Genomic DNA, 14586 nt, shown 5'->3' with positions numbered 1-14586 from the left:
TTAGATTTTTGTCTGTTTCATAATCCTCCCCATTCCCCACCCTGCCCTGACTGGGCCAGTCCACTAAACGTTGGGGCCATTTAATACAAATAAGAGGAGAAGTTGTATTGTTTGGGATAAAGAGACACGAAAGAGTGTGCATGTGGCCTTGAAAGAAAGGAAGTACTCAGAGCACACTGAAACAAAATGAAGATTTGAGAATTGGGAACAAAAGTAACAAAAAGCTGGCACCCTGGAGTTACTGAGAGTAAACAGTCTCCGGGTGCCTGGGGCAACAGAACTGTGAGTGGAGTCTACTTACAGTCTACTACAATTCTCAATTATAAATACAGTTATTTGGAAATTAGGACATTTGTTTGGTAAATAATTCAGAAGCTTTTCATATCAATAGAAGCTGCCACTGTTCTCATTAAAGAAAGGTATTTAACAGTATAATTGACAATACTATTATATAACAATGGCGCCACTTGCCTCCTCCACTAAGTTTAAAACTGGGTTTGTTAAAAGCACATGAGGGACTTCCCTGGTAGCGCAGTGGTGAATCTGCTTGCCAATGCAGGGGACATGGGTTCGATCCCTGGTCCGGGAAGATCCCACATGCCGCGAAGCAACTAATCCCGTGCGCCACAACTACTGAACGTGCGCGCCTAGAGCCCGTGCTCCGCAACAAGAGAAGCCACTGCAATGAGAAGCCCACGCACTGCAGTGAAGAGTAGCCCCCGCTCTCTGCAACTAGAGAAAGACCGTGGGTGTCAACGAAGACCCAACACAGCCATAAATAAATAATTTTTTTTTTTAAAAAGGCCCATGAGAGTATTCTGGCTAATAAATAAAGAAGGAATGAGAGAAATAGAATGTCATCATTTTTGTAACACCTAATGAACGAATGGGTCTGGCTGATAGTCGTCAATGGCTACTAGTTTCACGGAGTCAAGCAGATATTAGCTACCTTCTGATGGAAATACAAAACACCATCTATAACATCTTGCCAAAACAACCAACCAACCAAAATAATTCTAACCCAAATCTGAGTAAGCCTCTTTATGTAGCTATCAATTTATAGGAAATATGTGGAGGAACATACTATGGGGGTTGCAATCCTCAAGATCTAGGCTATGAGAATCTGCAAGGTAAATGACCTTTCTTTAACAAATAAATAGAAAGGAAAAGGAAAAAAAAAAATTGGTTGGGGAACATATGGACCTGTTCCGTCCAATATAGTAGCCAGTAGCCACATGTGGCTATTTAAATTTAAATTGGTTAGAATTCAATAAAATTTAAGATGCATTTCCTGGGGAATTCCCTGGAGGTCCAGTGGTTAGGACTCCACACTTTCACTGCCGAGGGCCCAGGTTCAATCCCTGGTCGGGGAACTGAGATCCCACAAGCTGCTCAGCGTGTCCAAAAAAATAATAATAATAAAAATAAAAATCATTTCCTCAGTTGCACTAGACTCATTTCAGGTGCAATGGCAGAAAGTTCTATTGGACAGCGCTGCTATAGACAGAGGTGTGCAATCTGTTTCCATTGCATAGATCTTATTTGAATCCTAATTCAAGAAAATAGAATTTAAAGTTTTAAACAGGGAAATTTGAACTGACCAGATATTTAATGTTATTAAAGAATCGTTTAAATAATTAGGTGCGATAATGGTATGGTGATAATCTTTTTTTAAAAAGAGAGTTCTTATATGTAAGAGGTACATGCTGAAAGAGATACAGATGAAATGAAATGATATCTGACATTTGCTTTTAAATAATATGAGGAGATAAAACAAAATTGGCTACTAATATTTTGATTATTGTTGAAATTGGGTGAGAGGTACAGTAACGATTCATTCAAATTATTCTCTTTGCTTTTATAAATGTTTGCCACTTTCCCTAATAAAAATGTTCTCATTTTACATGTTTGAAACGTTCCATAATATAATAACATTTTTATAAAAGAAGCAGACAAGCAGCTACCTGTTTTTTTGGCTGTGTTGGATCTTCGTTGCTATGCGTGGGCTTTCACTAGTTGCGGCGAGTGGGGGCTACTCTTTGCTGCAGTGCGTAGGCTTCTCATTGCGGTGGCTTCTCATGTTGTGGAGCACAGGCTCTAGGTGCACAGGCTTCAGTAGTTGTGGCAGCAGACTCAGTAGTTATGGCTCGAGGGATCTAGGCTCACAGGCTTCAGTAGTTGTGGTGCACGGGCTTAGTTGCTCTGTGGCGTGTGGGATCTTCCCAGACCAGGAATCAAACCCACGTCCCCTGCACTGGCAGGCAGATTCTTAACCACTACACCACCAGGGAAGTCCCGCAGCTACCTGTTTAAATGCCACTGGCTGGGTATTTGCTAAGTGGCACCTCTTTAGCAATAGCACTCAAAACATTCCGTTCCTCTTAATGGCTCCATATACCAAAAACACAGACCGATCAGTTTCTTCCTTAAAAGATATTGTATAGACTCTCTTCTCTCCCACCTCTTTTTACCTGGAGAGCAAAAGAGGAGAAAAGTGTTGCGTGAAAAGTGTGCATTCTTTCCACTGGTCTCCCAGAAGGTGATAGTACAGATCCCAGCCATTCTGGGATCTTGGGCCAACAAGAAGCCAGGAGACAAGTGTCTTTATAGAATATCAGAGAAGGCATGGTTAGTGAAGTTGTGCCATTGTTGGATGGCTTGTTCAAAGTTGCATTCAACCATTTGAGTATAGTTGTAATGGCTGACCCAATAGCCAGAAGCCTGGAGTGCTGGTGCCAGCCATAGCAATCTCCATCTATGGTGAGAGGAAGAATGGTCCTTAATCTGTCTGTAAGGCTTCCTCACCCAACTTCCTTATACTTGGCATCCCCCAGCTAGATTGATGAGTTTTGCATAATATATGCAACACAAAATATGGCAACACAAATAATATTTTATTAACAATGATTCATTCCTGTAAAAGTATTTCCATAGCACTCCCAAAATAAACTTTTATGAGAAATAAAGGGGGGCAAAGGCTTCTGCCAAGTTGAGGACCACTTCCTAAACCCCTCTCCATCTCACCCTATTCATTCCCTGTTGATGATTTTGCTTTCTTATCTTTCAAGTGCAACTCATCGTTGGAACGTCTTTGCATAGCCCCATCCTGGAAGAAGCTCTGTGATGTGTGGATTGTGAGTTTGCTCAAGCAAATTGGACTCTTTACAAGGAATAGCTAGATTTGAAGACTAGGATGGAAGAGCCAGCACCAGTGGAAGGCCAGGGCCAGCTCCCAAGCCCCCACCAGGGCTCTCTGAGGAAAGCCATGGCAGCTGCCCTGGCCCTTGATGGGGAATCCACACTGGGTCGCAGGAAAAAGAAGAAAGAGTCCCGCCCAGAATCTATTATCATCTACCGGTCAGAGAGTGAGAAACTGGATGAGGAGCCTGGGGAATTAGAAGGTGGAGATCAGCCTAAAGAGGAGGAGGGAGATGATTTCCTAGACTATCCTGTGTATGATGGTAAGTCTCTCTGGGGCCACCTACTTAAAGCCACAGGAAGGAAACCAAATGAGGATCCTCCAGAAGACAGACAGGCATTTGCTCACTGACGTACTTCTTATTGATACATTTCTTCTCGCAGTGTTGCAGTCTTCATTCAACAAATCGATAGTATTTGTTGAGCATTTATTATGTTCTCTTCTAGGTGATACAGAAGAGATCTCTGCCCTTTTGGAACTCCTTGTGTAATGGAAGAGACCGATTTATACACAAAAAATAGTAATACAAGACAACCATGCTAACTATTTAATACATGTAAGATAAAGAAACTAATATTTGACTTTCATAATAATCAGGAAAATGCGAATTATAACAACGAATTATAGTAATCCTTCACATGTAGGATGGCCAAAAATTGGGTAAAACATGATAACATCAATGTGTGGAAATGGATATATTCTCGTATACCTCATGTGGAAGAGGAATCCACTTCAGGGAAATTTGTCAATATCTATTAAATTTAAAATTCAAAATATGTATAGCCTATGTCCAAGAAATTGTCAGTATCTACCTCATGCCCATGTGCGTAAGGAAGCATGTATAAGAATGTTTGTTTCTGTTAAGGAAACTGTGGAGTGTCCATATTAAGTGTCACTACACAGCAATAGATGGATGAGGTAGATCTCTGTGTCGATGGTCACCCCTAAGACATACGCCCACGGTGAACAAGACGAGCAATGCCTCTGCCCTCATGCAGTTTACCTTCCAGTCAGGGGAAGACAGACAGCAAAAAGTCAGCAGATAAGAGACAATTACAGGTAGTGGTACAGGTTCCAAAGACAGTAAACCTCAGTGATGGGAAGATGAGCAAGTGAGGGAGGCGGGTGGAGGGAAAGATTGTGTGGTTGGGGATGCCTCTCGGAGGAAGGGACGTTTGCTCTTGAGGCAGCCCCATTCTGTCCGTCTACCAGCCAGGGGGCTAGGAGTCCACAGGGCCTGGGGGACATGCCAACCGAAAGCCTATACCCTCCTCCCATCCTCCATTTCTAGACTACACTTCACATACTAAGGACTGTGGACTTTGCTGTTTCACTACCTGCAATCTCACTGCTGGGATGGCCAAAGAGTGGCTGTTTGGTGAGGGTGGTGGTGATGGTAGTGGTGGTGGTGGTGATGGTGGTGGTGATGATGGTGATGCTGGTGGTGGTGATGCTGGTGGTGGTGATGCTGGTGGTGGTGATGATGGTGGTGATGCTGGCGGTGGTGATGCTGGTGGTGGTGGTGGTGGTGGTGATGCTGGTGGTGGTGATGCTGTTGATGGTGATGCTGGTGGTGGTGATGCTGGTGGTGGTGATGATGGTGATGCTGGTGGTGGTGATGGTGATGCTGGTGGTGGTGGTGGTGATGCTGGTGGTGGTGGTGGTGATGCTGGTGGTGGTGATGATGGTGATGCTGGTGGTGGTGGTGGTGGTGGTGACGCTGGTGGTGGTGATGCTGGTGGTGGTGATGATGGTGATGCTGGTGGTGGTGATGGTGGTGATGCTGGTGGTGGTGGTGGTGGTGATGCTGGTGGTGGTGATGATGGTGATGCTGGTGGTGGTGATGCTGGTGGTGGTGGTGGTGGTGATGCTGTTGATGGTGATGGTGGTGGTGATGCTGGTGGTGGTGATGATGGTGACTGGTGGTGGTGGTGGTGGTGATGCTGTTGATGGTGATGCTGGTGGTGGTGATGCTGGTGGTGGTGATGATGGTGATGCTGGTGGTGGTGGTGGTGGTGATGCTGTTGATGGTGATGCTGGTGGTGGTGATGCTGGTGGTGGTGGTGGTGGTGGTGACGCTGGTGGTGGTGATGCTGGTGGTGGTGATGATGGTGATGCTGGTGGTGGTGATGATGGTGATGCTGGTGGTGATGCTGTTGATGGTGATGCTGGTGGTGGTGGTGGTGGTGGTGATGCTGTTGATGGTGATGCTGGTGGTGGTGGTGGTGGTGGTGATGCTGGTGGTGGTGATGCTGGTGGTGGTGATGATGGTGATGCTGGTGGTGGTGATGATGGTGATGCTGGTGGTGATGCTGTTGATGGTGATGCTGGTGGTGGTGGTGGTGGTGGTGATGCTGTTGATGGTGATGCTGGTGGTGGTGGTGGTGGTGGTGACGCTGGTGGTGGTGATGCTGGTGGTGGTGATGATGGTGATGCTGGTGGTGGTGATGCTGGTGGTGGTGGTGGTGGTGGTGACGCTGGTGGTGGTGATGCTGGTGGTGGTGATGATGGTGATGCTGGTGGTGGTGATGGTGGTGATGGTGGTGGTGGTGGTGATGCTGGTGGTGGTGGTGGTGGTGATGCTGGTGGTGGTGGTGGTGGTGATGCTGTTGATGGTGATGCTGGTGGTGATGGTGGTGGTGGTGATGCTGTTGATGGTGATGCTGGTGGTGGTGGTGGTGGTGGTGACGCTGGTGGTGGTGATGCTGGTGGTGGTGATGATGGTGATGCTGGTGGTGGTGATGATGGTGATGCTGGTGGTGATGCTGTTGATGGTGGTGGTGGTGGTGGTGGATGCTGTTGATGGTGATGCTGGTGGTGGTGGTGGTGGTGGTGACGCTGGTGTTGGTGATGATGGTAGTGGTGATGATGGTGATGCTGGTGGTGGTGATGGTGGTGATGCTGGTGGTGGTGGTGGTGGTGATGCTGGTGGTGGTGATGATGGTGGTGGTGATGCTGGTGGTGGTGATGATGGTGATGCTGGTGGTGGTGATGATGTGGTGATGCTAGTGATGATGCTGGTATATTTTTGTTGGGGAATGTGTGTATGTTGTGCGTGTGTATGTGTGGTGCCTGCATGTGTACAGAATTTGGATATGAAGGCTGGGATGTACACCAGCATATGAGGAGGACCCTCTCAGAGAAGCATGGGGTTAGGAATGAGGAGAGAAGAGGGGTGGGCTGCTCATCAGTGTAACACACACACAGCACCACCTTTACACACAGTAGCTGATACTCAGAAACAGTATTTTCACAGCACTTGTAAACTAGAAATAAGGTCACTATGAAGTGGTGTCTGTGGTAGAGTTCCTCACTCCCCTCCATATCACAGACATGATAGAGGCCCAGAAAAGTAGAGAGAGAATGAGAAACAAATTTAACCTGCTTCAGGGCCCTGATGTGAGAGTTTACCATGGGAGTACTAATCCCTCCCCTGCGGGAAACCCATTCAGTCCATCGTGGAAACACTGATTTCATACCATGTCAGGGCGTACCGTGTCAGGGGCTATAATAATGGACATCCTTGTACTCAGCTCCAGTCTCAGAGGATGACACTCTGATGAAATGTCTACTCTTCTGATCTTGACTTTCCCCTCTTTATGCCCTGCAGGTATGTGGAACATGCCTGTGGACAGCCGCTATGTCACATTAACTGGGACCATCACCCGAGGGAAGAAAAAGGGGCAGATGGTGGACATCCATGTCACGTTGACAGAGAAGGAGCTGCAGGAACTCACCAAGCCTAAAGTGTCTTCAAGGGAAATGGCACCTGAAGGCAGAAAGGCCTGCCAGCTGGGAGCAGACCGTGGGCCCCACGTGGTCCTCTGGACACTGGTCTGCCTGCCTGTGGTTTTCATCCTCTCCTTCGTGGTCTCTTTCTACTACGGCACCATCACCTGGTACAATATCTTTCTTGTGTACAACGAGGAGAGGACCTTCTGGCACAAGATCTCATGTTGCCCCTGCCTCATTCTCTTCTATCCAGTGCTCATCATGGCCATGGCCTCTTCCCTGGGCCTCTATGCTGCCGTGGTCCAGCTCTCATGGTCCTGGGGAGCATGGTGGCAAGCTGCCCGGGACATGGAGAAAGGCTTCTGTGGCTGGCTGTGCAGCAAGCTGGGTCTGGAAGACTGTTCTCCCTACAGCATTGTGGAGCTGCTTGAATCTGACAATATCTCAGGCAATCTGTCCAACAAGGATGCCACCCAGGAGGTAGAAACATCCACTGTCTAAACTCCCAACAACTTACTTGATTCTCTGGTCTCAGTAGCCTGTGTATCATCTTCCAATTTCAGAATATTCCTTCTTTAAATTATTCCTCCCCCGCCTTCCCCCGTACACAGTTCTTCTAGAAAATTTTAGCCCACACTGATCTGTCCTACCATCTTGTTGGTTTCCAGGAGGGCAGAAAACAGAAAAGCAATTTGTGCCCAGATAGTCCATCCAGTGGATAAACTCTTCTTCATTCCTTGCCCTAAGATGACCATTTTTCTGAGACAAGGGAGGTCAGGTGTGTGTCACTTCAGGAGCTTGGAGGTGTTCCTGGTGCCTGGAACCCAGGGGAGATGTGACTAAATGTGACAGGGAGAATAAGGAGGCTCACGGGAGACCCAAGTCCACCAATAAGATAATAGATAGGGATGGAGTGAAATATTTCAGAAGCAGGCTGTAACAGTGTAGCAGAATGTAAAGATATGTGTGTATCACTTAGATTTTGATTTATATATTAAATATAATTAAAATCCAAATATCAGTAGTTTAAACAAGATAGAAGTCTGTTTCTTTCCTGTATAGAAGAAGTCTGGAGGCAGACCATCAGGGAAATTGATGAAGTCGTCAGAATCCCAGGCTTTTTTTATTCACCAACCCTCATTGCCTTTATCCTCAGCACCCAGTGCTGACTACATCTCCAGTCATCACATCTCTGTTTCGGATAGAACAGAGGAAAGGGCAACGAAGAGCACATACACCCTCCTAGGCTAAGGCGGCTTCTCAGAAGGCCCCCTCAACACTTCTTGTATCTCATTGGCCAGACCATAGTCACATGACCTCACAAGCAAGAAAGCCTGGGAAATGTAGTCTTTTGGCCGGGCAGCTATATTCTAAATGTTTGGGTTCTGCTAATTTAAGAGACAAGGAAATAATGGCTATTTTGGTAGGCAAGTAAGAACCTCTGGCTCACAGTAATTATTTAAATACATTCAGATCCAAAACTGCGAGTACAGTTTTATTTATGTATGTATGTATTTATTTATTTAAGCCTAAATATTACACAGAGAATTTATACATAGATACTAGCTACATATACTATGCATAAACCACACATAGATATTAGCAACTCATGTATGTTGCACTTAAATGTCTATAATGCCATGTGGTTTCAGGTTTTTTAGAAAGGAAGAGTGAATAGTTGAATACAATTATATCATAGTAGCATAGCTTTCTTCCTGGTAGTGAAGGTGGGCCTGGGTGGTGATGTTTAGTTTAATGTACAGATGAAAGACTGCAAAGGGAGGCATTGCATCTGTCAGACTTTCCCCCAGCAGGGTCAGCAGCCCTAAGCACAAGAAGACAGTTAGCTTTGTGTGGTTTGTCAAAACTCACTCAGAGCCTCACTCACTCAGAACTTTCTTCTCACAGCAAACACAGTCTTTGCTGTGCTAAAAAGCTTGGGTCTTCGTGGACACTGAGGGTGTAAACCAGATGGATCCAGATTAATAGATTCTGAACTTTAAAAAAATATTCCTGAGGGTCTCTTTCCAATTTCAAAAAAATCAAATCCTAAGAGGTCAAGCAGATTTTGGAGGTTTGAGTCCTTATAAGAATAGCTGGTGCCCTATTCATGGTTCATGTCTCAGGAAGAAGCTGTTGAAAGAACTGCTGTGAATCAAACCAGATGGGTCAAGCAATGCTGTCCCACAGAAGGCCAGGACATTTGCCTGATGCATGGTGCTGTACTCCACCTTCAGAGGAAACCCCTCCTTTTTAAAAATAACTATTATTAGTTTGAGAAATAAAAAACAACTGTGTCCAACACGTTTGAAGATAATGTTGGTGCTCTCTGGTGCTTTTACAGAGATATAAACAATTGAAATGAAGACAAAGAAAATAAAAATAAAATCAGATTAACGTTTGCTCACTTTGTCTTTGAGTTTCTCCAAAATTGCTTTGAACGCTACAGTTTTCAGAAAAGGTTGAGCGTGGTGACTATTTTATATATGTATAATGATCTCAATATGGGTCCTTATGTCTTGACTCTTCCCATAGACCACCAATTTATGAGGATTCTGTTTAGCTGGATTTTTTCCACAGATCACAGATTTACCTAAGCTTACATTAGGAAGTTGCAGCCACATTTGTCACATTTTTTGGGGGGGTTAAGGAAACAAATGGCCAAGGCGAAAAAGTCATGATAAGGACAAGGGTAAGATGTCCCTGGCAGAACGAAGGAGGGTGGGGTCAGGGTAAGGAGCATGGGATACCTAGGTGAAGTTGATGTAACCCTCACCCTAATTGGGCTCACCACCTAGTGGAAGAAATAGGCTCATAAAATAAAATCATTTCAAAAGGGCTCAGAGAGGTATGTAAAAGCCTAGACCTGAGGAAGGAAAACTTAACCAAACAGACCTAAAGCAATCTCATCCTTGCTGTCAGCAAATACCTAGAGAATTTTAGAGGAGAAATTAGAGAGTGAAATGCCATACTTGAACATTCTGTTAGCTCATAGTTACCTACTCTTCATGGTGAATATCAGGAAGGAGGACTATGCTTTCCAATTGCTCTGCAGCCATAATATTCTGAGCTTGGTAAACCATGTCTGATCCAGTATGATGATGCCAATGTTCCCAAGCCATCTTGTCCATCGACATTAGGTAGCGCCCTTCATTTCAAGTCCAAGGGGACCAAAACCCCTGTTATCCAGGATTTCTAATAAAACAAGGTTCTAAATCTTAAGAAGAACTAATTTTAGATGACTTGAAAGTTTCATTGTGTCATTGATACCAGGCCACCTAGGGCTTAAGTTTTACAGTGTTGTAAATGATTAGTGGCCAACATCAGAAATTTTACCCTCCTTGAATGTAGATTGGTGCAGCCACTATGGAGAACAATATGGAGGTTCCTCAAAAAATGAAAAATAAAAATAAAATAAAATAAAATAAAAAAACGAAAAATAGAACTACCATATGACCCAGCAATCCCACTACTGGGCATATATCCAGAGAAAACCATAATTCAAAAAGACACATGCACCCCAATGTTCATTGCAGCACTATTTACAATAGCCAGGACATGGAAGCAACCTAAATGTCCATCAGTAGAGGAATGGATAAAGAAGATGTGGTACATATATACAATGGCATCTTACTCAGCCATAAAAGGAATGAAATTGGGTCATTTGCAGAGATGTGGATGGACCTAGAGACTGTCATACAGAGTGAAGTAAGAGAAAAACAAATATATTAACGCATATATGTGTAATCTAGAAGAATGGTGTAGATGATATTTGCAAAGCAGAAATAGAGACAGACATAGAGAACAAACATGGATACCAACGAGGAAAGGGGGGGCGGTGGGAGGAATTGGGAGATTGGGATTGACACATATACACTATTGATACTATGTATAAAATAGATAACTAATGAGAACCTACTGTATAGCTCAGGGAACTCTACTCAATGCTCTGTGGTGACCTAAACGGGAAGGAAATCCAAAAAAGAGGGGATATATGTGTACACATAATGCTGATTCACTTTGCTGTATGGTAGAAACTAACACAACATTGTAAAGCAAATATATTCCAATAAAAATTAATTTAAAAAAAAGAAATTTTCCCCTCTTCGATTAATTTAATTACTAACATGAGCCTGTTGAAATACTTTCTAGGCCCAAGATGAAGCCACTCCTGCCTAGATACCACATCAGCAAACCAAAACTTAGGTCACTTTTGCATCCCTTTACATGTTCTGCTTGACCAGAAATGTAGTACAATCGTCCCTGGCATCAGTGGTGGATTGGTTCTAGGACCCCTGTGGAGACCCAAATCCACAGGGATGCTCAAGTGCCTTACATAAAATGGCAGTACAGCCGGCCCTCCATATCTGTGTTCTGCATCCTCAAATTCAATGAACCAGGGGTTGAATTTGATCTGCAGTCGGTTGAACCTGCGGCTGCCCAACCCATGCATATGGTGGGCCGACTGTATATCCAGTCAGCCAACCCCCAAACAGCAAGGCAGCTCGGGCTCTATACTTCTTTCCTTGTTCCTTCTCACTCCAAACAAGGCTGACTATGTGGCCGCAGCCAATCCGATATTTTCTATTTTTCTCTTCCTTATTCGTTATTATCTATCCTGTAAAAGCTTCCTGTCTTTGTCTCATTTTGTTGTCCTTTGAATGGAAACAGTCTGTCTCATAAAGTGTTAAATAAAATTTGTATCATTGAAATTGTCTTCTTTAATCATTTTTAACAAGCATTTTACATGTTTTTTTAATGGTATTTTAAAATCACATAGAATATGGTACATCACCACTCACATCTTTCTGGGATATAAACTTTTATTTCGTATTTGTACCACATTAAGATTTTAAACTAATTTTTCCAATTGCCCATATAAACGTTGTTACACCTCTGTCAGAACACAAAGCCTGCACATTTTTATTTTGTATAATGTTCATGAATTCATCACTTATGTAGTTCACTCTCAGAGCAATATCAAACTCAAACACACTTCAGCAACTTCAATTGTAATTTCAAAATAAAATTCTTTACTTGCTTTTGTTAACTACTCTTAAGGGATGCATATTCTACACTACAGCAAGAGTTTAAAATATCCCTATTGTTTCAGTTATCTCTTGTTGCGTAACACGTAAAACTTACTGGATTAAAATAACCGTCATTTGACTTATTTGCTGGTAATTCTGCGATTTGCGAAGAGCTTGATGACGACTGGTCTCTACTCAATGTCTCTCTAATGCTGGGACAGCTCCCTTGGGGATGCAGCACCTACTCCCAAGATGGCCTCACTTGCATTTCTGCGAAAGTGGTGCTGGCTGTCATCTGGGTGGGCCCCTGGGGCATTGGTGCTCAGTGCTGGTATCAGTTTGCTAAGGCTGCCATAACAAATACCATAGACTGGGTGGCTTAAACAACAGAAATTAATTTTCTTATATTTCTGGAGGCTGCAAGTTTGAGATCAGGGTGCCAGCACGGTTGAATTGAGCCTGAGGAGAGCTCTCCCCTTGGTTTTCAGATGGCTGCCTTCTGCATATTCATATGACCTCTTCTTTGTGCAAATGGCTGGTGGGGTTGGTGAGCGGGGAGTCAGTGCAAGCACACTAACTCTCTTTATAATGGCACTAATCCCATCATAAAGGCCCCACTCTCATGACCTCTACTAACTCTAAGTACCTCCCAGAGGCCCCATTTCCACATACCATCACATTGGGGGTTAGGGCCTCAACATATGAATTTGGAGAGGACACAAACACATAACCCCTAATAGTGCTCCTCTGTGTGGCTTCCCACGTGGCTAGGTTGGGCTTTCATAGCATGTAGTCTTACGGTAGTCAGTCTTTATATACGGTATCTGGCTCCCACTAGAGTGCAAAAACCAAATCTGCCAGGTACTCTGAAACCTTTGGTCCAAAACTGGCCCAGTGTCACTTCCACCACATTTTATTGCATTTTAAGCAGGTCCTAAAGCCAGCCCAGATTCAAGGGAAAGGGACTATATAAGGATGTGGATGCTGGGAGGCATGGCTATTGGGGGGCCATCCAAATAATGATTTTCCTTTTCTTATTTCATCCATTTCCCTCATATGCCACAGTGGCTCCCATGCACTTCTCTTTCTGTACAAAATGCCCCTTCTCCTCTACTAGCCATAGCGCATCACCTCTTATCTTTACCCTTTCCACCTAATTCCGTATCACACAAATCTAAACCGATCCTGAACTGACAGGCTGAAATGGAACCAAAAAAGTCAGAATCCTTTCGTTGTGGAGGAAGAAGGGAGTCGCCATTTACACTGTCACATTGGTAATGTTTGTCCCTCACCCTTGATTAATGGAGGCCCTTTGCCAGGAGAAGCAGTGCTTAAAGTCCATATCCATTCTCAACACCATCGCTGCCTAGCTGTCTGGAAGTGTATGATCCTAAAGACTTCTATAAGGACAGTGGAGAAATGCAAACAAGCACACGCACTAGAATTTTAAAAATTTTTCCCAGGAAACAAATCTGTATTGGAGGGTGTGTTGTGTGAGAAAGAGAGAGGGGAGGGGACAGAGAAAGTACAAGAGGAAGAGAAAAAAAGGGAAGGAAATAGAGACTGAACACAAGATAAAATCATGGGCATAAAGCATAGACATTGCCTTCACCATGGTGAGTCTCCAGTAATTCTATTTACCTGTCATATGAAAAATACTTTAAAAATAATATTTCAGCCTTAAAAGAACTCCTTGAATCGAAAACTAGATGAACCCTCTAGGCTCTGAAAGCACCATCTGAAAGTGTCTGACTCTCCTGGCTTCAGTGTGTTTATAACTTAGGGTCCCTCAAGACCCCCTCCCTCCTCATGGCCTCTCCACATCTTTCCAGCTGCAGGCCTGCTTTACCCAGGTCTGATTTTCAAGAGGGACAGAAGCTGATTGGACTTAATGTTCTAGGCTGGCAGACACTTTGCAGGTTGCCAGACCCTTCGTCCAGTCAGCTCTCAGCTTGTGGGTCATTTGGTACAGAAAAGAGCCTTTTCTCTGTAAGGTTCAACTTGGACCTGCCTCCCTCAAAGAGTCAAGGGCTACAGGCTGGACAGTTTCCTTTGAAAGGGGGTGGAGCGATTGTCGGGCACCGAAATTGATAGCTGCCATTTCTAGAACATCTCCCTAGATTCGTCTTCTGGAATTAAACCTCACTTCTTCCTTTCCAAGCTAGCGACGCTTCAGGTGTTTCATGCCTCCAGGCCTTTTTTACATCCCATCTCCTTTCCAAGGAAGAATCTTCTTTCCACTTTTGATTGCCTGGAAAACTACTTTTCCTTCAGGAGTTGGATCTAAGGTCATCGCATCTGTCGTCTTTCATTATCTTTATTTTTAGAAGAAGAAACAGAATTTTAGGTAAGTTAAGTGACTTTTTGGATTCATGCTCATATTCAGGGAAATCTAACTCCAGATAGCTGACATAAAACGCTGTAGGCATTATTCTCAGTGTGAGAAAAGGGGAATGAATCTTCCGGAGAAGTGATTCCTAACTCTAGCGATTTGGGAAGCCCGAAGACCACACAGCTCCTCAACAAGGGGAGAAACGCAGGGCATCTGCGCATGCTCAGAACGTCGACGTACAGTCTCCCCGCCCCTTCCGGCCTCAACGGAAAGCGGCTCTTCCTGCGGCCCTC

At 44.3% G+C, this 14586-nt stretch overlaps 1 protein-coding gene across 1 annotated transcript; it reads left to right on the top strand.

Moving 5' to 3' along the window:
• The first annotated feature begins 134 nt into the window (after positions 1–134).
• Positions 135–10266, top strand: TMEM169 (transmembrane protein 169). The gene is made up of 2 exons (XM_022567628.2): positions 135–3461; positions 6810–10266. The coding sequence occupies exons 1-2, from the start codon at positions 3194–3196 to the stop codon at positions 7430–7432; spliced, it is 891 nt and encodes a 296-aa protein (XP_022423336.1). The 5' UTR covers positions 135–3193; the 3' UTR covers positions 7433–10266.
• Positions 10267–14586: the final 4320 nt, after the last annotated feature.

The sequence above is a fragment of the Delphinapterus leucas genome, chromosome 8 (assembly GCF_059928025.1).
Source record: "Delphinapterus leucas isolate spDelLeu-1000000601 "Yukka" chromosome 8, BTC_Dleu_Yukka2, whole genome shotgun sequence".
NCBI classification, from domain to species: Eukaryota; Metazoa; Chordata; class Mammalia; order Artiodactyla; family Monodontidae; genus Delphinapterus; species Delphinapterus leucas.
The sequence above is the reverse complement of the archived record's forward strand: the minus strand, read 5'-3'. Positions and strand labels throughout refer to the sequence as shown.